General features: G+C 37.1%; 1 protein-coding gene across 5 annotated transcripts; it reads left to right on the forward strand.

The window, feature by feature from the left end:
- Positions 1-572: 572 nt before the first annotated feature.
- CIBAR1 (CBY1 interacting BAR domain containing 1) lies at positions 573-20,088 on the forward strand. 5 transcript variants are annotated; one of them, XM_033071532.2, is made up of 9 exons: positions 573-721; positions 2,516-2,750; positions 5,176-5,244; positions 9,414-9,515; positions 11,436-11,441; positions 13,082-13,186; positions 13,744-13,857; positions 15,348-15,467; positions 19,280-20,088. In XM_033071532.2, the coding sequence occupies exons 1-9, from the start codon at positions 690-692 to the stop codon at positions 19,391-19,393; spliced, it is 897 nt and encodes a 298-aa protein (XP_032927423.1). In that variant the 5' UTR covers positions 573-689; the 3' UTR covers positions 19,394-20,088. The 5 variants fall into 5 exon arrangements, with proteins under 5 accessions (XP_032927423.1, XP_032927685.1, XP_032927762.1 ...); XM_033071871.2 differs by lacking the exon at positions 15,348-15,467 and having other exon boundaries at positions 599-721; XM_033071949.2 differs by lacking the exon at positions 15,348-15,467 and having other exon boundaries at positions 600-721; positions 19,283-20,088.
- The last annotated feature ends 1,004 nt before the right edge of the window (positions 20,089-21,092 follow it).

Raw genomic sequence — 21,092 nt, forward strand, 5'->3', positions numbered from 1 at the left:
TGTGTCCAGTTCTGGCCCCTCAGTTCAGGAAGGACATTGAGGAGCTGGAGCGTGTCCAGAGAAGGGAAGTGGAGCTGGGGAAGGGTCTGGAGCACAAATCCTGTGAGGAGCGGCTGAGGGAGCCGGGAGTTAAATGAGAACAGAGGCGTTAGCCCTGCAGGAAAGGAGGCTCATGGGGACCGCAGGGCTCTGGACAGCTCCCTCAAAGGAGGCGGCAGCCAGACAAGGGTCCGCCTCTTCCACGAGTGATAGGACAAGAAGACATAGTCTTAAGCTGCGCCAGAGGAGGTTTAGGTTGGACATAAGGAGGAATTTCTTCACAGAACGAGTGATTAGATACTGGAACGGGCTGCCCAGGGAGGTGGTGGAGTCCCTGGAGGTGTTGGAGGAAATCAGGACTCAGTGCCGTGTTCCAGCTGACACTGGTGCTCGGTCGGAGGCTGGACTCGATGATCCATGCCGGCGCTCCTTTCCCGCCGCACTGACTGCGGTGTCCTGGCACTGCGCGCTCTCCCCGCGGCGCCTCCGATCGCGGAGCTGCCGCAGCCCGTCCCGCAGGCCGGAGGCGGGGCCGGCCGGGTGTCCATGGAAACCGAGCGCACGCGGAGCGCCGCCCTCCTTCCCTCCTTCCCTGCTTCCCTCCTTCCCTGCCTCCCTGCTTCCCGCCGGCCGCCGCCGCGATCGCCACCATGATGCTGCTGGGCCGCGGGCTGGACGCCAGGTACGGGGCGCGGAGGGCCGGGGCGGCCCCGGGCTGCGGGGGGAGGAGGCCCCGCTCGGAGCAGCGCCCGCGCCGCGCGGGGCTCGGGGAGCGGTGCGGGCCCGGCCCTTCCCAGCGCATCTGCCTCCCTGCAGAAGGGCCCTCTGCCTTCTCCGGCAAAGGCCGCGAAACTTTTCCAGGCCTGGTGTGCTGTGCAGAGATGGAGTAAAGATGTGCTGCCGGTGTTTATTTGGACTTCTCGCGAATAATTCTGTGGGCATTTCTAAGCGGTTGCGATAATGAGGGGGGAATAAAAACTTTTACACCGCCATATAAGAAAACGTCGTGTTTCACATCCCAAAATTAAGTACTAGTTGCATGGGTGTACTGTAAGATCTGAATTGTAAGGTGGGTGATTACGTCTTCCTCCTGGAGGGGAACACTTTTTGACATGATAATCCTTCATGAAAATAGGAAATACATACCTTTTACTGAAGATCTTATGAGGTAGTATAATTTTGAAAAACAGGTTTATTAGTACTTAATGAAATTCTTACTTGCCTACTCACCTGGTGAAACCATCCCTATTCAAGTGGTTCTGTGCTCCCGCATGTCCTGGGGGACTGAATAACTTCCTTGTTTGTTTTTTTAACCTTAATGGAATCTCTTTTAAACAATCTTCCAGACAGCTTGCCATGAAGCAGCCCAAGTGGGTTTTTGCCCAAGGCAGAACTTTGGCATGAAATACTTTTCCTGAAGTAACGGTGTTCCTCATTTGAATTGATTGCATTGTTGTTTAGTCTCAAAGTACCAAATTTCTTTGAATTTTTCTGATCATCATGTATCCTGATATGAAGTCAGTATTTAAATATTGGTCGGCAGTATTGGGATAGCTTGAGGATATGAAGGAAGTTTTTGGTTCTGTCCCTTGTCAAGATGGTGGTAGGAGTGAATTCTCTTGCAGGAAATGCTAGCACTTCACATCGATAACCTTGTGTTACACCCTAGAGACTTCTTAGGACCCGGTGTCTGGCAGGTTCTGTTAGCTGAATTGTCTTAGACCTGGTTCACTCAGATCAACAACTGGCATGAGTTCACATGACCATCAAATAATACAGGGAGATGAAAGGAAAATACAAAGTGAAGTATGTGAGTTACTGTATCTAAATAATTAATAATGAAACATACAGGCATTGGATCAGATAAATTAATTAGATTTATATAGTTTGAAAGAAAGTAATTTATTAGTGTGATAAATGTCCTTTCAGTGGTATTAGAGTTTTCACCTCTTCTGTCCATTCACTTTTCTTCTTTAATTCTCTGTGGTATTTATTCTCTGTAGTGCAGTTTGGTAACTGTTTGCAATTTAAAGAACATTGAATACCTTTGCCAGTTTGTCCTCTACTGCCTAATTTCTCCAGCCATTGCCTTGCCTGTTCAGATTGCAGATTGTTGCAGGAAGGGGTGGTCATGCAGAAGTCTTGTTTGAGACTGCAGGCATTACCACTGCATTGGTAACTAATACCATTAGTAATATTGTGCTTTTGCTTAAATGCAGGAGGAAAGCTTCCAAGCAGACTTTTGTGATTTGGGTTTTCAACTATTGAATCTTTAAGTGTAAATCAGCTTTTTTGTTTGTTATTCATTCATAATAAGCACATATTACGGTTAAAACCTTCTCTTTTTCAGAATAAATTTCTACTTTGCACTGAGACATCCAAATTATTAATAGTATAATTATATAGTTTTTCTTCTGTATGTGTTGTAAACATTTCTGCCCTTCTTATTTTTCACTTCTTTTTCTTTGGTATCCAGGGACAATCAGACTAGACAAATGCAAGATGCTGTTTCAAATGTGGAAAAACATTTTGGTGAATTGTGCCAAATATTTGCTGGATATGTACGTAAAACTGCCAGACTACGAGACAAAGCAGATCTTCTAGTAAATGAAATATATGCATATGCAGCTACAGAGACACCAAACTTAAAAGTTGGACTGAAAAACTTTGCAGATGAATTTTCCAGACTTCAGGATTATCGCCAGGCAGAGGTACAAAATTAAAGCTGCACATGTTGTGTTTGCCATCTGAACTTTTCAGTTACTTATCTGTGATTAAAAGGGAAATCGTATTCTGCAATCAGAAGAGAAACAGGAGAAAACACATCTAAATACATTAATGTCTGAGCAGGATAGGCTGCCAAAGCATTCATCATTTACCTTCCTAATCACTTCAGGGAAAACTGTCTAAAATTAGTCCTGTTGAAGTTAGCAAAATTATACCTATGAACACTTAAAGTATTTGAGAAAGAGCAAGGGTTTTTTTATTAGTCTTAGACTTTAGATTATGATTTATGGTTAATAAAGTGTTCTTTTTCAGTTGTGTGACGAGTTGTCTAGCAGCAACTGACATAAAATCAGTCATTTTCCTTTTGGTGAGCATTATCAGAAATAGCATTGAAGAGGTACCATCAGGGACCACTGTAGGTTTCATAAGTTTGTAGTTCAACATTAGTACAAACTTGATTTGGATCATATATGACTATATAGTGACATTTCTGCTAGATGAGTGAGAGTGTAAAGGAAGGTGTTTATGCCAATTACACATTGATGTGTGGTGCCAGTCAAACTGGAACTTATGATGCAGATTTCAAAATACTGAGATAAAGAAAAATTTATTCACATATACTAGTTTTTGGAGTATGTATCTATTCTTTTAGTAGAACATTCCCATTAGTAGAAAATTCCCATTTATATTTTGAACAGCTAAGACCCACTATAGTTCAAAAAAGAGACTGAAGTAGTTGGCATTGTTTATGTCTTCAGATAGGACTTTTTTATTTTGGAGAGCATTGCAAGTTCATAATAACAAAGTGGAAAAAGAAAACCTTTTAGAAGTAGTTAATATGGGAAGCAGAGAGTCAGAGAGTTTGAAATGCAAGAAAGATGTGTGGATCTTTAATAATCTGCTTAGGGAGGGATTTTTAAGAAGTAATAGGAAACCTTAGGGTGTGTGCAATTTTTATTTTTCCATAAGCTCTTATACAGCTGACTCCAGCTGAGCCACATGTAGGTCCTTATGCTTCAACTGATGTAATAGCAAATTATCCTCTCCTGTTAAATTTATATTGTGGCCAAAGGTGAATGTGAACTCAAACTGCACGATCTCTCTGTTTTCATCATTAAACTATGAACCTGTAATTTTGAGGTACATATGTAACAGCTTGAGTTTTGCTTTTGTTGATTTAAATCTGTGGTTTTTTAACTGACATTTGGCCTGCATCCTCCTACCATGCTTGTGTGTAAACCAACACTGCCCTCTGAAAGAAAAAAGGCAGAAGCAGCAAAGGAAAAGAGAAGCTTTTAGTCTTTAAATCAAGATTTCCTTTGCTCCTGCAAACAAAATATATGATCTCAGCTTTGTTTCTTCTGGGCATCAAGTCATGTAACAGTTTTCCTGTATGCTGACAAAGAGGGCAAGAGAAAATAAGCTTATAAGAATTACCAATTTCTGGTCTGTGGCTGCAGTGCTAGATATATAAATACTGAGGTATGAGGTATCACATGGGCAGGTGATTTGGTACATCTGTAACATGTGTTGTTTAGAGCCTTACTGCCCTATTCCTTTATTCCATTGGCAGTTCAAGTGAAATTGTTTGGCAATGCACTGGTAGATGGTATCAAGGAGAAACGTTTGCTCACCTGGCATAGATTCTGGCTGACTGGTGACTACCTACCAGTATAGAGGGAACCATCCCTTCCCAGTAGAGTGTGCACCTTGTTCTAATCTGGATGTAACAGCCATGGGCCACAGGACTCACTCATGGTCCAAAACTCATTGGCAGATTACTCTGGGGCCACTCAGACAGTTTTGTCAGATTTGACAAGCAGGTCTTATCCTATTGCCTGTCTGACTATATGTAGCTGTTTTTCTGACTAGGAGAACTGAAACAAAAATTCAGAACCACTCATCTGTGAGAGCATTTATGCATTTTACATACCCTGTATGGTATTTTTAGTGCACTCAGTACCAGTGATGCTGTTGCCATTATTTTTAAGAAGTGTTCCATTTTGTACAGTATATTTAATAGCAAAGATAGCTTAGTCCATAATGTATCAGTACATGTAGAGCAAATACACTGATCTTTAGATAGAAAACTACAGATGCAATGTTGGATGTATTTATTACTCAGTTTGATATATTCATCATTTTCCATGTTTCATTTATCCTTATCTAATTTTAAAAATAGGAATTCCACTAGAAATCAGCTTGAGCTCTTCAGAAAACAAATTCCTTCTTGGTTAATCTACTTGACTGTAGTTTTTACAAAATTTTTGAAAACTCTTATCCTAATATTTTTTCAGTGTACATTGATTTAATTCGTAGTAAGAGGAGTCGCTGTTAAATTAATCGATTTCCCCTTTCCTCACACTGTGGATATGGATGATTTTAGCAACCTTGTGATTTCTTTTTTAGGTTGACAGGCTGGAAGCCAAAGTTGTGGAACCTCTGAAATGTTACGGGACCATAGTGAAACTTAAAAGGGTAGGTTAAACATGTGTTTACTCACAAGGTACATTTCACTGTCCTGGCCACTCAGTTGAAAACTTTTTGTTTATGGGGAAAAGGGTTCTGATTTTTCATATTTCAGTTATCAGTTTAACTTAATTATGCAGTTAGACATCTGAACTGAAGCTATATATATATATTGGAGGAAAGAGCTTTTATGTGAAGATAAGAATATTCAGTCTGTTTGAGCACAAGCAAATGCTCCGAAGAGGCATTAGTATGAAACTTCCTGGATAGTGTAAATTCAGGACTTTTTGTTTATAAATAATGTAATTTATTATTGTTTCATTTTGATAATGATGGTGATAATATTGTTACTGCTACTACTACTACTTTGGTTCTTAGTCATCAATATGCTGCCTTTAACAGCTTTTCTAACTCAGAACTATGTTCTAAATTGAAGTTCATAACTTAGAAAACACATTTGAACCTGGTAAGTAGTTACTGGCCTAAATCCCTCTCTGTTAAGTCATCATGATGACCTGAAGATACACAAAAATCTGAGCTCTCTTCATTCACTTATATTTTCAAAACAGGGGTTTGAGATAGTCCCTTAAAATATCTATGAGTTTCTTTTCTCCAGGAAAGATAAGCTTGAGCTAGAAATTTTTAATAAGCAGATTCTAAAATTAGATTTTCATCATACTTGTATCTTATACATAGATTACCTTAATCCTGCAAACTCAAATCTATAATTGATGTGTGTGTCTGTACCATAATCTATATAAATCAAAAGCTTAAATTATTATTATCAGATGGTATTTTACAAAAATACCAAAACAAAAATCTTGCGGTGTGTTCATCATGATTAATTTGAGTGGACCTTTGGTAGTGGTTTTTTTCCCATATGGTGAAGAACCAAGTATTGTTTGGAACTTACTGCACAGTTACCTCACTTGGTGGTTAGAGAAATGATAGTGAAGGAAATGCCTTCTGCACTTGAGTAGGACTACCCATGGTAGTCCTTAGCAGAGCTGTAGACTATAGAGTTTAAAACCCGGTATCTTAATGGTCACTCTGAAACTCAGTTTGTGAGATCTAGAACCGGGTACTTTGTGGGGTATGAATGTTGAGGGTGGAACACAAATTTCCTGTGTTTGTGGCTGTAGGGATGCTGAGGACACACAAAACATGACAGCAGCGTGTGGGCCTTCCAAAGCATTGAAGAGTCTGCCTTGAGTTGCACTGCCACTGATAGCCAGTAATGCTGAGGACAGAAGCAACTGAAACCAAGTCACTGCTTGCAACAGTGAATTGAATTTCCTGTGGTCTTTGTCTTGCAGAATGTCAGAAAGCGTTGCGTAACGTTTATTTTAGCTACACTGAGGAGCGCAAGAACATTTTTAAACTGTAGATGGGATCAACTATTTTACAAGTTTACCTTTCAACTAAGATAGAGTTCACTAAAGATGTAGGCCATTAAGTGGGGTTTTTTTTCCCATGGCACATTGCCCATAAACCTTGGTTAAAACTTCAACTACCTGTTCTTCAGTTATTATCTATAATCACTGGGACATATTTAGTGACAAAGGAAATTTTGTCACTCATGTAAATCTAGCACAAGCTGCTAGTTCTAGGACTGCTTTAGCTGACTAGGTAAAATCAGGCAGAGTATGTCATTATAGCTACTCTCTATAAAGGGGATGTTCTCACTGCTACTTACTTACTGGATCTGTTCCAGGAAGTACACAGCAGTGTTTCTGGGCTTTATCTAAAAACAACTGTTGCTTTTTCTGTGGTGTAAGTCATCAATGTCCTGTGCTGTTAAATGCTTTATAGAGGCCCAGGTCAGTCAGAGCAGTGTTGTCCTTTATCTGCTAATGCAGTAAAGTTGTTTCATTCATTGTTCTGGTTTGTGATGCTGAATAGCTTCAGTGGAAGCAAAAACAATATTCTTGTCCTGTAACATGGTTTAAATGTAGGATATGAGGATTTATTTCTGTTTCATTATTCTATATATCTTCACTTTTCTGCTTTTTGGCAACTCTGTTCCTGGTTGCATCCTCAAGTACACTTTGAATGAAAGTCAGAACCCTTTCAAGCCACAGTGGTAAATCTGATTGACTGTTTAAGTGGGCCTAGAAAGTCAGTGCTGTTAACAGGGCTCAGTCATTAAATAGCACTAAACATGCAGCTGTGACCATTAGATAGAAAACTTTGTTGTTTCAAAAATAAATACGTTCTATTCTCTTCCTCCACCTTTAAAATTTAAAGCTGGAAAAAAACAATTTTGAAAATTTCTATTCTTTCTTTTCTTGTAGCCACATGGTTTTCATAAAAGCAGAAGGCCTTTTCAGTAGTCTTTGACCTTAGAGGTGGTGTAAATTCCCTTCTGGAAGAAGAGCAGTGAAGTCAGTTTTGATGGGCTGAAGATGAAGCAGTTTTTATTATCCGAAGCGACTCTTTTTCCCTAGAGATGAAGCAAAATGACAGTTATATACAAGGACACACAGAAAGCAAGGATAGAGATAGAAGAAGCTGCATGTTTTGACCCTGACCTCATGTGCAGGCTCGTTATTAAAGGAACACAGCATTGTGAAACTTGGCAATCTTCTGCTTGTCACTGAGTAGTAATCTGGTCACAGGAACACAAAACTTCCTGAAAGACACATTCTTAGTTGCGTATCCTTTTGAGTGATGGAGACATACAAGCATTAAAATTGTGAAATCCAAGGAAGGAGCCTAGACGACTTCCCAATGTGATAGTTTCTAATAGATCTAACTCCAATTTGGACTTGTAAATAAATGGGAAGTGGTATTTTTAGAGTAAAATGTGATTTGAAATGCATGCCAAATCCTGCTTCAGATTTTGTTAGACTTTAGACTGTATTTCTGCTTATTCTGAACTACTGCTCCTTTTAAAATTAATGACCCTTTTCATACCAGCAGCAGTGGAGTGACAAATACTTGACTGTTAATCTTACAGTCCATTATATAAAGTTTGCAATACACAGTTTTATAGCATGAACAAAAATTTGAGAAAACTGGTAGATGAATATTCTTAAATTGTCACAGGTCTTCCTAGAAATACATACTTTGGAAATGTACTTCCTAGAAGTATATATACATCTCCTTTGAAATGAGCAAAAACAGTTATCAACAGTTTCTGCCTTTCCTAGATCAGTTGTTTTATCTTCTCCAGCTACATCATTATTTGGATGTATTTTGTTTCAAATGGTTTTAAAAGCTTTAACTGGATGCATATATATAAATATGCAGTTTAACCTTTTCAGCCATGGAATTCCTATGGTACCTTGTAGCACAGAATTGTTTAGGTTAAAAATTACTTCTGTGATCATTGAGTCCAACCATTAGCCCAGCACCACCATGTTCACCAGTGAACTATGTCCCCAGGTGCCATATTGATACCTTTTCTGAACACTTCCAGAATGGTGATTCCATCAGTTCCCTGGGAAGCCTATTCCAATGCCTAACCACCCCTCCAATGGAAAAAAAGATCCTAATATTTCATCTAAACCTCCCCTGCAGCAGCTTATATGTCCTCATCCTGTCAGTGGTTGCCTGGGAGAAGAGGCTGACCCCCACCTGGCTACAGCCTCCTTTCAGGGAGTTGTAGAGAGTGATAAGGTTCCCCCTGAGCCTCCTCCAGGCTAAACACTCCCATCTCCCTCAGCTCCTCATCAGACTCCTGCTCCAGCCCCCTCAGCAGCTCCACTGCCAGCAGTGACAGCAGTTGGCAGTGGACTGGTGACAGCAGTTACATTTTGTTCATGATTTCTCCTTGGTACTGACTGCTGCCTGTTTTTTTGGTTTTTTTATGATGCCACTATTTGGCGCTGCTTTTATTTCTAAGTACATTTATTCTATTGCTAAGTCAGAAATTAGTCTGCCTTCTTAATGCTTTTGACCATCTGCTACACTTTTCATGTAAAGCTGTGAATAGCTTCTTTCCTTCCCCACATTTTCAATTACAGCATGTGCTATAGGGAGTTGCACAAGGTGCTAAACTCTCTCAGTCTCCACTGAGTTCTCTTTCGTAGGACCAATTAACAGATCACTAAAATCTGTTTCTATTCAAAGCAGAAGTTTTGTCTGTGTATTCTAGACAATGCATGTATGAAGGAGAGCATATTTTGCATTATCCCAGATGTATTTCAAACATGTCTAAAACATTTTATTTCCAGGATGATCTTAAAGCAACTTTAACAGCAAAGAACCGAGAAGCCAAGCAATTATCTCAACTGGAAAAGACACGCCAGCGGAATCCATCAGATCTACACATTATTGTATCCTGCATTTCTAGTCACTATGAGAAATATTTTTAAAATTTCCTGGGAACTAAACTGTTATGCTTAGGAAGTAGTAGAAACAATAATGCTCCTTAGAGGGACTGTTTCCAATGCTGAATCTTTTCTTAAACTTCATGAAGAGTTACAGTTGCTACAGAACAGTAGTTACTAACTTTTGAATTGAAAAGAAACTAGAAATTATTTGATATGTTTATGCAAGAGAGGTAGGCATAGATTACATCTAGGAATTTGGAAGTTTTTGAAAGTAAGTGTAATCAGACAATTCCTTTTTTATTTCTGTGAATTTATTGTTTTATTATTTTTCTCCCTGCCATTTTGGTAATTGTGTTTCCTGGTACCTAGACAGGATATGAGTTTTCTCCATTGCATGAAAGGATAAGTTAGTAGAATACAGAATTCTGTTAGTAGAATACTCAGACTACTCTTCCTTTCCAAAGACCCACCCCAGTATACTATTCTGTATCACAGCAGGAAAAATTAAGCTTTCATCAAACTGAATTAGAATTTCATTAAAATCTCATCAAAGTTTCAAATTTTGAAGCAATCAGAATCTAGAGAATGCCAAATTAAATGGCATAGAGGCAATCCTACTTCAGTTCCTTTATGCTTATGTATTATGATTCAGGATCTAGGTTCATGATGTGCTGTTTACTGTTTTTTTACATTGTTGTGGTGGACTTGGGAGTTAAGCAGTCCTGATCATTGTTGGGTTTTAACAACTCTATTTCAGAATCTTCAGGATCTTTCTAGTGACTGGGGCATGAGACTGTAGGAAGAGTGAAAATTACTCTGTTGGTCAAACGCAACACAGGAGAAATACATTTTATTTTTGTCTCTGCCAGAGAATTTCCATTTAATACTAATCAAATCAGTTAAAACAAGTCATGGCTAATTAGAATTCGTCATGTAATCAAGACAGATATGTGTCAGCCACAGGGTTAGAACTTGAGTTGCAAAGCTCTCTTTTCTTGAAATTAAGAGAGTAAATTATAACAATAAGCTGTTTTCCCCAAAGGGAAACTGGTCCCATTTGTCTCCCTCAAGCTAATTCCCATTTCATTTCATTTCATGGGTATGTCACTGGCACCTAGTTAATTTCTTCTTTTTCTTTTCTAAGCTTCTCCCAAATACTCCCAAATACTCTTCTGTGACTTAGCTTCTTGTAACACCTGTTTTCTCTACTGAAGGCTTTGGCTGAAAAATTATAAAATCTCAGTACAGTCTGATTCTGCACATGGCAAAGGCACCAAATGCCGCCTATTTGCATTTTAAAGTGATTGACACAAAATGCATAGAAAGGTATTAGGAGTAGGAATGTGTTCATTTGCTTTTGAGGGTGTGTGCAGGTCAGCTTTCAGGTCTGAGAAGTTTTCCCACATTAGAGCACAGTAGCTGGGCTCCTGCAGGGGTTCTCTTATTCTTGAGCCACTGCGATATTGCAGCAGTGAACAACTTCAGCCACAGACAGCAAAGGATCTGTACTCACTCCCATCTTACAATTAGCACAACTTTGAAAAGAAAACATTACCAGATTTTTAAAAATACAAAAATACACTTCTGTAGATCAAAATAGATTTTTTTCACTGAAGAAGTCTGCAAAATTGTAGGTTGCCTGCTTTTTATGTTATTCTTTTAAAAATAAATAACCAAACCCTCAAAAGTTCAAAACAAACAGCTGTCCTGAAATGTTTTGCCCTAGATTCTTGAATTCTAGCAAAGCTCTAAAAAATGGTACATCTTACAGCCAGAAGCTTTAGACAACATAATAATAGCACTAAATATTTTGAAACAAATAAGGTGAATATTTCACGGTATATTAAAAGTGGAAGTGAACATTAACATGTCCGTGAATATTGGTTGTTACATTGCCATTTTTTCCTTTACTAATATTTCCAGTCACAGGTGAGTGTTCAGAAGAGAAAATACCAAACTGCTGTTGTCCAAATTATGCAGGCTCTGCAACTTTAGACACTTCACCCTAAAACAACCAGAATTCCTCTCCCAAAGCATATCTGCACAAATTATGTCCAATCTAAGATGTACTGAGGAGATGTATTTGATTATCATAGAAATAACATACTGTATTTGTATGTCTAAGGGCTGTATATGCATAATAGTTGCCATCACTTACAGAGTGACTGATTGAAGAAGTTGAAAATACACAAAATCTCTTTTCTTCCCTCCTGTGGTTTGGGCAAAATCAAGAGAGATGAACATGTGACCTTACGTACTACTATTATCAATTTTGTTTGCCCTGTAATGGCAGAATTGGGTCTTATGATTTTAGGCTATTTTTGAAAGGAGATTGTTTCAAACTGATAACCCTGTAAAATGAGATTAGCAGATTACAGTCAAAGAATTGAATAGGGCATGCCTTTTGCCTTAGGTTTCTTTATAAAAGAAAAAAAAAAAAGCTAGATCACAGGAACTGAACCTGTGGTGTCTTTTTCCATTAAAAAAAATTCTATCTTAAGTTGTGGTTTTGTAAAAATGGGAAGAACCCTTCAAATTGACCATAGGATACAGTCTTTAATCCATATACTACTTTGAAATCTCATGACAGTATAGATTTGTGATAATACTTACTGACTGAGCCTGAAAGTATCACTAGTGTATGATGTTTGACCAATAATGTATGGAAAATAACAGAAGTTTAGACCCAAATCTTGTTGATTTCAAGTGCAAGCTCTTCTAACTGTACATTGTTAATTTGTAATATACACAGTTCTCAGACTTCACTTAATCAGAATAGTTTCAATCTCTTTCATTAAATGGTAGTGAACTTTCTATTAAGTTCATAATTATATCTAATTAAAATGCTTTTTGTAGAAACAAAATAAGAAACACTGTGTATTTATGGGTTAGGAATTGGTTGATGTGTTCCCTTAACAGTGCCCTATTGAAGATGTTTTTTATAAGATATTTTAATAATAAAAATATTTTTAAATAATAAAAATACTAAAAACATACAATACCTAAAATGCATTTGAATCTAAAAATTACAATAACTCTAGCCTGCAAGATTGAGATATTTACAGGATAAGTACATTAGTTCCAGCTTCTGCTATAGCTGTCTATTTAAATAATTTATAAAATCTTAGTAAGGTGAGGTTCATGACACTATATTGAGAAAGTCTCTTTCTGGACCCAGCAGGTTGATGTCCAGTATAAAACAAGGAGTGATCCTTCCTGCTCATCCACCACTCTGGCCTGTGCTGGGTTAAATACCTAAACCCAGTCACTGTGTTGTCAATGAGGTGTCAGGGCTGGCTCAGAAAACTATCACGAGATTATTACAGAAAATGAATCAGGGCAGAGGGACTTTCCTGACTGGCTGCAGCTCATCATTTTTCATGTTTCACATCAAAGTCACAACACTGTAGAAGTCATCTTTATATGTTCACTAAGCTACAGATTTCAAATACTGTAACACAGATATGTATTGTTTTGGAAACTCAAGACTTAAATGTTCTCATGGCAATTACAGCAAATAGCTTTGTATCAAATGCAAGACTAATTTCACCTTTGTATTACTTTACCAGGCTGAGAATGAACTGCAGAGAGCAACACTGGATGCTACTCGAACAACTCGGCATTTAGAGGAAACCATTGATAATTTTGAGAAACAGAAGATAAGGGACATAAAAGTATGTGTGCTCACATTTCATCTTGCATGATAAGATTACTATAGTTATAGGGGCAAGATTAGCAACATTGTGTATTCAGTGAAATGCAAATGTCATGGTATTTCTGAATATTTCACAGAATTGTAAATTACAGATCTGTGTAGAATCTACAGATAATTTATCCTCAACCTGTTATAAAAGTCTGCCTCCAAAATAGCAAAACTTCTGAATGACTGCATCTTGTGAATACTTACTGGATATTATCAAGTGACTTTTCAGTAAGACATGTTATTCCTAATGTTTCCTCTTTACTTTTGAAGTATTTATTTAGAATTTATTATTAAAATAATAATTATATATTATTATTATCAGGCATATTATATTATTAATTATCATGCATAAGTGATAGCCCAGCCAACATTTATGTTTAATTCCTAAAATTCAGTCTTACTACATAAAATACTAAGTAGCATGTATTTATTTCTATCATATAAATACCAAACATAGAATAGAGTAATTTTTGAAGTGCAAATGTATTTTACTGCATTAAGACAATCTTTCTTTTCATTTGCTTTCAGAACATATTTTCTGAATTTATAACTATTGAAATGTTGTTCCATGGGAAAGCTTTAGAGATATATACTGCTGCCTACCAAAATATCCAAAATATTGATGAAAATGAAGATTTGGAGGTAAGAGTGATTGAGATTTGCTTTTCTGTTTACTTCCTACATAAAAACAGTTTTCACAGTTGGGCTACAAGTCCCACACAGAAAAATGCAACAAGTATTTCAGGTTTCCAGAAAAAACTCCAGAAAAAACTTCTTCAGCATGCAGAGAGCGACTGCAGTGGCAATCTAATCTTTCCCACAAAACACAGAAAAGAGACTCACAAAATTACCTGCCACTCCAAGCTCAACTAACATAGTTTTTAAAGAACACTTCTGCAGTGAGTCTTGCTCTAAAGATGCACTTAGAAAAAATCTTACACTGCTGTGATAAGATGATGTAAAGACTCATTACTGCATTAAAGATCTCCTTCTAACCTGAATTTTGTTTGCTTGTTTTCATCTTATAATAATTTTCATTAGGCTGTTCTAGAATTAAGAGACATTTGTTATTTACTACTTTGGTTTTTTTTGCTTGTGGCAGTAACCAGCTTCAACTCGCCCCTTTCTTTTCTATTTGAATTATAGTCTCTCTTTCCCAAGATATGCTTTTCAGTCCTTTATTAATTCTTGCTGTTCTTCTCAATGTTGAGCCTTTAAACTTAGTATCATTGAAATGCGTGTTGTGTATATATGTTTGGTTTGGCAAAAAGTTGAATAATTTTCAGTCTTTTTTTGTAAATCCTACCAGTCATAATTTTGATATAGCTCAGAACCAAGTTAGCACAATACTTAAAAAACCATGAGTCTTCAGTGACAGTCATATTTTAGATTACTTGGTAATTTTACTTCATTTAAACTATGCCATGGCAAGATCATGCTATTTTAGTTTCACAGTCATCATGTCACATGGCACCAATTCAGAAATCTCCTATAAGTCAATACTTCATCTTTCACAACCAAATTTCTAATATCATTTTAAATTTCCTGTTAATTGGACAATTATTTACTTTTCATAAAAATACTGACCATAATATACCATCTCTTTGACTTAAAGTCTTACACAAATAGCTTTATTGGTTGTTGAAATAACATGAAAATACAATGGATGTTACAGTCTCCCCTGTATGCTAAGAGGTTTCCCAAATTTTTCTTGAGTAGTACATGTTGCAAGTAACATTTTTCTGATGCAGTTGTGACCAATGGCAGGGATTTGTTTGTGAAGGGGCTGAGTTCATCTTTGCAAGAAATGGATAGCCTGAAGGATTTGCTGGGGTTCGTACTTCTAGCTTAGCCTGAAACTCAGCTACTTACGTTGGTGGGAAACCATTGCAGTTTTCCCTGTGTAAATGCCCCCAAACTTCCGAAGAATGTTTACCTTGACCACGTAAGTATGTTGATGTGTCTCAGGTTAAGCAAGGACACTGTTTCAGCTAGAAGTGATCAGTCCAAACTACAGCTGATCTAGCGTATCTCTAGATCAAGTTTCATTGTCCAGTGCTGCATTTCTGCAAGCTTCAGTCTCGCTTCTTAGCTTGCAAGCATCTAAGTCACAGCTTTCTCCATTTGATCAGGTTTTTCGGAGCTCACTTTATCCCCCAGACTATCAGTCTCGCTTAGACATAGTTCGTGCAAATTCCAAGTCCCCCCTGCAAAGAACTGGCTCCTCAAAATCTTCACTGAGAACAGCACAGGTAAGAAAAATATTACATACTAAATCACTGTATTAACCCTCTACTGAAGATAATCTTTCAGCTAATGCACATGGATCCACTGTCTTTACTCAGTTCAGGACCATCAGATATGAAAAGAAAATTTAAATGATATAAATATCATATTAAGCTCTTGATAATGCAGCTTTATCATTGATGAGAAAAACCCCTCAGCTTTTAAAGCCGTGTTGCTTATTTTTGACAAATACCATTTCCAACAATACTTGGTCTTTCATCAACCAACTGTAGCATCTTGCAGAGAAGAGATCTAGCAGCTTATTTGAAAGAGTAGTGGCATTCTTTAAGTACTTGCACATTTCTAGTATTTCAGATTCTAGAGTGTGGCCTCTCTACCAGATCCTAATCCAGACTTGTGATACCTTCTAGCAGAAGAGCAAACCCATGACTAACAGACCTCTCCTTTTATACTCTGAAAGTTCACAGCAGGTGATGAGGAAAAGGATGATAAAAATGAGTGAAACAGTTGAAGACAGTGCCACTCTTGTTGGACCAGTTACCTTGCAAATCTCTTTGTTTACAGCAGTAAACTTGCAGACACTGTAAAATAGCTAAATTATTTTTAATTTATTGCAGCTGTAATCCTGTAACTACAATGATTCTTACCAGTGTTTCAGTTAAAGACAAAGCCACATTTAAAATGTATGTCTTACTTTTCTTCGACCAGAATCATGCACTGATATTGTAGTAAGGAAAATCTTTCTTGACTTTGTACACACTTTATACCTTCTCTGCTCTCAACACAAAACAGATTGATTATTACAGTTGAGCTGTTCTACTGTTTAAAGTATGAATTGTGTCATCTGAAGAGATACAACCTCGTGATTCAGTGCATGATACTACCTTGACTAACTTGCCACTCCTATCACTCCGGCAAATTTCATGTTCAAGCTACTTCAGAAAATGTAAGAGAGAAAAAACACAAAACAGGAGAAAACTGAGTGTGTACACTGGTATCTCCCAGAGGTGACTAACTTGCAAGTTAACCTTTCTCATTTCCTAAACTGCTCTCTTAATTATAACTTAGGGTGTTAGTGTTCTCATAACCTCTCACTTACCTGAAAAGAACAGGAAGTCATCTAGACTCAGAGGGAAACTGCAATGCAGTTCAAAATAAGGTCATCTTACTTGGCTGTGCAGTGTGTCTGCAGAGGAGGATTATATGGCAGAAAAAAGGGGTGGAACACCCTACTAATGCAGTCACCATAGGACATGAAGAAAGGGCAGCCCTTCCTGATTCTGCAAATAGCATGGTGCTGAATTACACTAAGGCCTCTAATCTTTGGAACCACCAAACATCTCATGGGAAAAAATGCTGTATTCAGAAAAACTTTCAGGTTTTTATCTTTTCTGTGGATCTTTCACTCTGAAACGTTTGACAAATCTAGATTCCTGCTACACAGTAATCCTTTACTGACTGTAATGCAGTACTTCGCAATTTCCAATGTAAAGCAGTATAAATATTGTTGGGAGCAGTTCACAGACTCACACGGCCCAAGTCTGTAGGGCATGGGAGGACAGACAGACACACACAAACTCTAACCTGTAGGGAGGGGACAGTGTGGGAAGTCACTGCATACCTGCATACCAGACAGAATAAAGTGTGCCAGTAACACAATTCAGAACTTTTCAGAGGATTTAACACATACCATCCTTGAATTTATTTCTGGCTCTGTGGACTAACTTTTTGTATTATTTTTAGATTTTTAACATAAAGTGCTCCTTGGGCTTGATTCTTTTTTTTACAAAAAGCTATGTCCTTCATTTTACAACACTTCACTTGGCAATTTATCCTCAACGTTTTGCTTTACCAATTCAGGTTGATACATCTTATATTTTAGAACTATAGCAAAACAAAATGATCTTTTCCAGATATTTTAAATCAAAGTTTATTACACAGGTTTTATCTATATGCATGAAATATAACAAACTTTTGCACTGATACTCTGTAGGACAGCAAAGTATCATTTTAACCATTACTGAAAACGTCTGCATCTGAATGTTCCAACACTAAGATGTGGAGAGAATTGCCATGCTTCTGTAGCAGCATCTGCAGTGAAACATGGAGCTGAACTGCTTAAGCCAAGATAGTCATCACCTACATGCAACTGATGGAATTGATTTTTACATAAAATTATTTACAGTCAACAAATTTTCATATTCTTTTTGTGCATTAAGTTATGAAAAATTAAATTTCAATACCGGTATGTTTTAGTTCTTTGGCACAATAACTTGGATTTAAATTGCATAATTTCTTTTCTCACTTTCCTTCCCTGATCCAGTTTGGTTCTTAGGGATAGTCATCTTAGCACCACCAGTGATAATATTTAATATACTGTTTAGTTAATTGCTGCATGGTCAGAGGTATTTGAGTAGCATGCAGAAAAAAGCCATAAAGCCAAAACACTTCTTATTTCAGGAAAGGGGAAACTAGCTTTTCTTCAGAAATATGATGCAAGTTCAGCTGAAGAAGTTCAGATACTCTGAACTAGAAAATAAAACTTAGAAAATTAGTCTATCCCAGTGACATTCATTTCACCTTAACAGGCTCAATCTGCAGCATTCCTTAAACTCCAATTACAAATCACTGTCATTGTCTTTTTCTTGTTTCACAGAATGAGGCTGCTGCTTTAGACATTTCAGCACAAATTAACCCAGCTTCATCCAATGATTAACTCCATTTTCTGTTGTGTTCAGGAAAGTATTTGCTTCGAGCTAAATTATGTACTTTGTGAGCATCAACAAGACTAAGGATTTTTCTGCTTTTAGAAGTCCAGTGACTACAGTTTGCTTTATGCACACACAAAAAAACCATTACATACATGGCTGTATGAATTATAAAATCTCAGAAGTCAACTTAATAATGAGCATTTAAGGACTTTGAAAACAGGGCATTGCTTTAAAAAACAAAGGCAAGCTCTGTCTTCAGTACAGAAGTTTTTATTATATCATTGTATGTGAGAAGACACAGAAAATATAACCAAAATAAGAGCTGCAGATGCCCTTAGAGAACTACTGAACCTGAAAAAAATTTTCAAAAGCATTCCAGATGACTTAGATAACTGTCTTCAATGCTCTCTTTCTCATTGGGAAAAAAAAAAACCAAATGTATATCCCTCTTTAAATTGTAAATGTTGCATTGTCTGTGATAAATCTATCTTCAATAGGAATTAGATTGAGCCCTCATTAAAAAAAAGTACAGACTGCAGAATCTGTCAAATGAGATGAAAGCTTGGCAGCTGGCACTTATTTTTAATGTTTGATGAACCAAAAAGAGGAGTCACTCTAAAGAAAAGCACTGATGGGCAGGGAAAGAAGTTCATCTATGAATCAAACTCTTACTAAGTTTGTCTAATTCTTTCTTGAAAAAAAAAGTAAAAAGCTTAGAGCACCATAGTTCTGAGCTTTTAACTGAAGAGGTCTGATGTCATCAAGACAAGATTACTCATCTTCAGCCTGCTGTTTCAACAGCCAACCCAGGAAAAAAATTATTTGCATCTTGTTGATTTTTAGCGTTAATTGGATAAAAATACCGTTTTCCCTATCCTATAATAGTTGTCATGAATTTTAGCTTTTAAAAATCATTATATATTTTTATTCTGTGTCATGTATCATTCCATTGGTGTACATGTTATGAAGAGTTAATAAATAAACAACTTATCCCCTCTCACAAATAAAATCCCTACAAACATTTAGACTGAAAATGCCATTGGAGAATTATTTTTTGCTTGCAGAGAACAAACAGCTGATATCCTTTTGTTGGATTTTTGTTCTAGCAGATTTCCCGCAGAATGCTAAGAAGAGATGAAGAAGAGGATGAGGAGGAAGATGATGATGATGAAGAGGAGGATGAGGAGGATGAATTTGATGCTACTAAGGAAGTGAGATAACAAAGCTGTTCTAAGTAGGGGTTTTTTATTAAGGGGGGGAAAAAAGCCCTTTACCTAAAGGCTTTTATATGTTGGATCTAAAATTTCACTGGGGCTGTATATTTGGAATTCCAGGAGGAGCAAGAATCAGTACTGATTCTAGAGTGCCAGACAAATGACTGGTTTCAAAGAATGGAAAAAAAGCCACTGAAAGTGGACAATTTCAGTAGCTAGAAAATTAAATATTTAAATAGATGCCTGTATTATATTTGCATAGATGTTATATTGTAATCACATTTGCTTAAACTTACACGATAAAGTGTCCAAAAACTGCACTAAGCTTTGAAGCAGTTACAAACATTGTTTTCTTGTTACTTTGCCAATATATTACCTCTCTAGCTATACACCTCTTGAATTTATTAAGTACTCTAGCTGTAACTGTTATAATTTGGTTTATACATCCTAAAGTAACTGTAGTAGCTAAGAAACTGTTTGCAGCAACAACCTGTTAAGATTTAATTCTGCTGTCCACACTGGATGGCAGAAGGCAGGGTGAGGTGTACTTTTATTTTCCTCAGGCTTTCAACAGGTACAGATGACTTTTGATTCCTGTATGCATACAGAAAGAACAGTCAAAAATAAGGACCTGGCCCAGTATCTTATGTTCAATCTGCTGCTCTGCTTTTTTAAATAAAAGTGCCTTCATGATAAAACTAGTGGATATTTTACGTAGTTGATGTTTACTATATTAGTTGACATGCTATACATAGTTCAAGCATAACAGTTACTGGTTCCATCAAATATACAAGAAATTACACATTTTGAGTGTAATTTCTTATCCTGTTTGGAGATAGAGGTTACATGTGTTCATTTTTAACAGTGTGTGGTTCTGTCAGAAAGCTGCTACTACACTGTTCATCTCCAGCTTTAGTATCTGCTAAAGAACAAATGCAGAAGAATTTAAACTTGTGACTGAGAAAACAATTTAAAATCATAACAAAATCTTCTTTTAGTTACAGAAATAAAGTGCATTTATAATATTGATGCTGCTTTTGTCCACTACTGCAAAGTATGCAATGCATACCTGTTTCGACATGTGAAAAAACAGGTTTTGCCAAAAATTAATGTGATGAAAGTAAGTGAAAAGCTCACAATATAGGGTTCTGTTTTAAACCCAGAAAATAATTTTACACCAGCATTACATACCACTGATATTGAATTACTGCTGGCAAGGAGTAAATACCGATGAGCAAAACTTTCAAAAGTAGCTATGTAAATAATTCCCATCTATTTCAGCAACTAAGATACTTCAATAAATAGTTGTATCACATCAGAATTCTGGTGATCACCACTTCACCATTTCACATGCAATGAAGTAGTCCATCTCCAAAACAGATGGCTAACTTCATAACAATTTCAGGATTTCATATAATATACATAGATACAAATAGCAAATATTTGTGTGCTATGCCTTGAGAAAGCAATTCTGAAAAAAAGGCAGTTTTGTTTTGATTAATTGCCCCCCTAAGATTATGCAGTTCACAAGCATAAAATTCATTCTCCCTATGTCACAAAAAAGTCAACTTCAGGAATCACAAAAAAACTTCCAGAAAAGAAGTACAGTGTTGGGCATTTTGTCCTGCATGCGTGATGTCTTAACTTTGCATGGTGCACAGAAATTGTGACCTGAAACAGGTCACAATGAGATAAGAAGTCCCTG

Source organism: Catharus ustulatus, chromosome 1 (assembly GCF_009819885.2).
Source record: "Catharus ustulatus isolate bCatUst1 chromosome 1, bCatUst1.pri.v2, whole genome shotgun sequence".
In the NCBI taxonomy this organism is placed as follows: Eukaryota; Metazoa; Chordata; class Aves; order Passeriformes; family Turdidae; genus Catharus; species Catharus ustulatus.

What these genes read in the sequence shown, in the direction of transcription:
- CIBAR1 (XM_033071532.2), top strand. Translation starts at nt 690, where the DNA reads ATGATGCTGCTGGGCCGCGGGCTGGACGCCAG. An exon ending in AGAAGATAAGGGACATAAAA is followed by an intron (nt 13,187 to 13,743) that starts GTATGTGTGCTC and finishes ATTTGCTTTCAG; the next exon opens with AACATATTTTCTGAATTTAT. An exon ending in ATGAAAATGAAGATTTGGAG is followed by an intron (nt 13,858 to 15,347) that starts GTAAGAGTGATT and finishes CCATTTGATCAG; the next exon opens with GTTTTTCGGAGCTCACTTTA.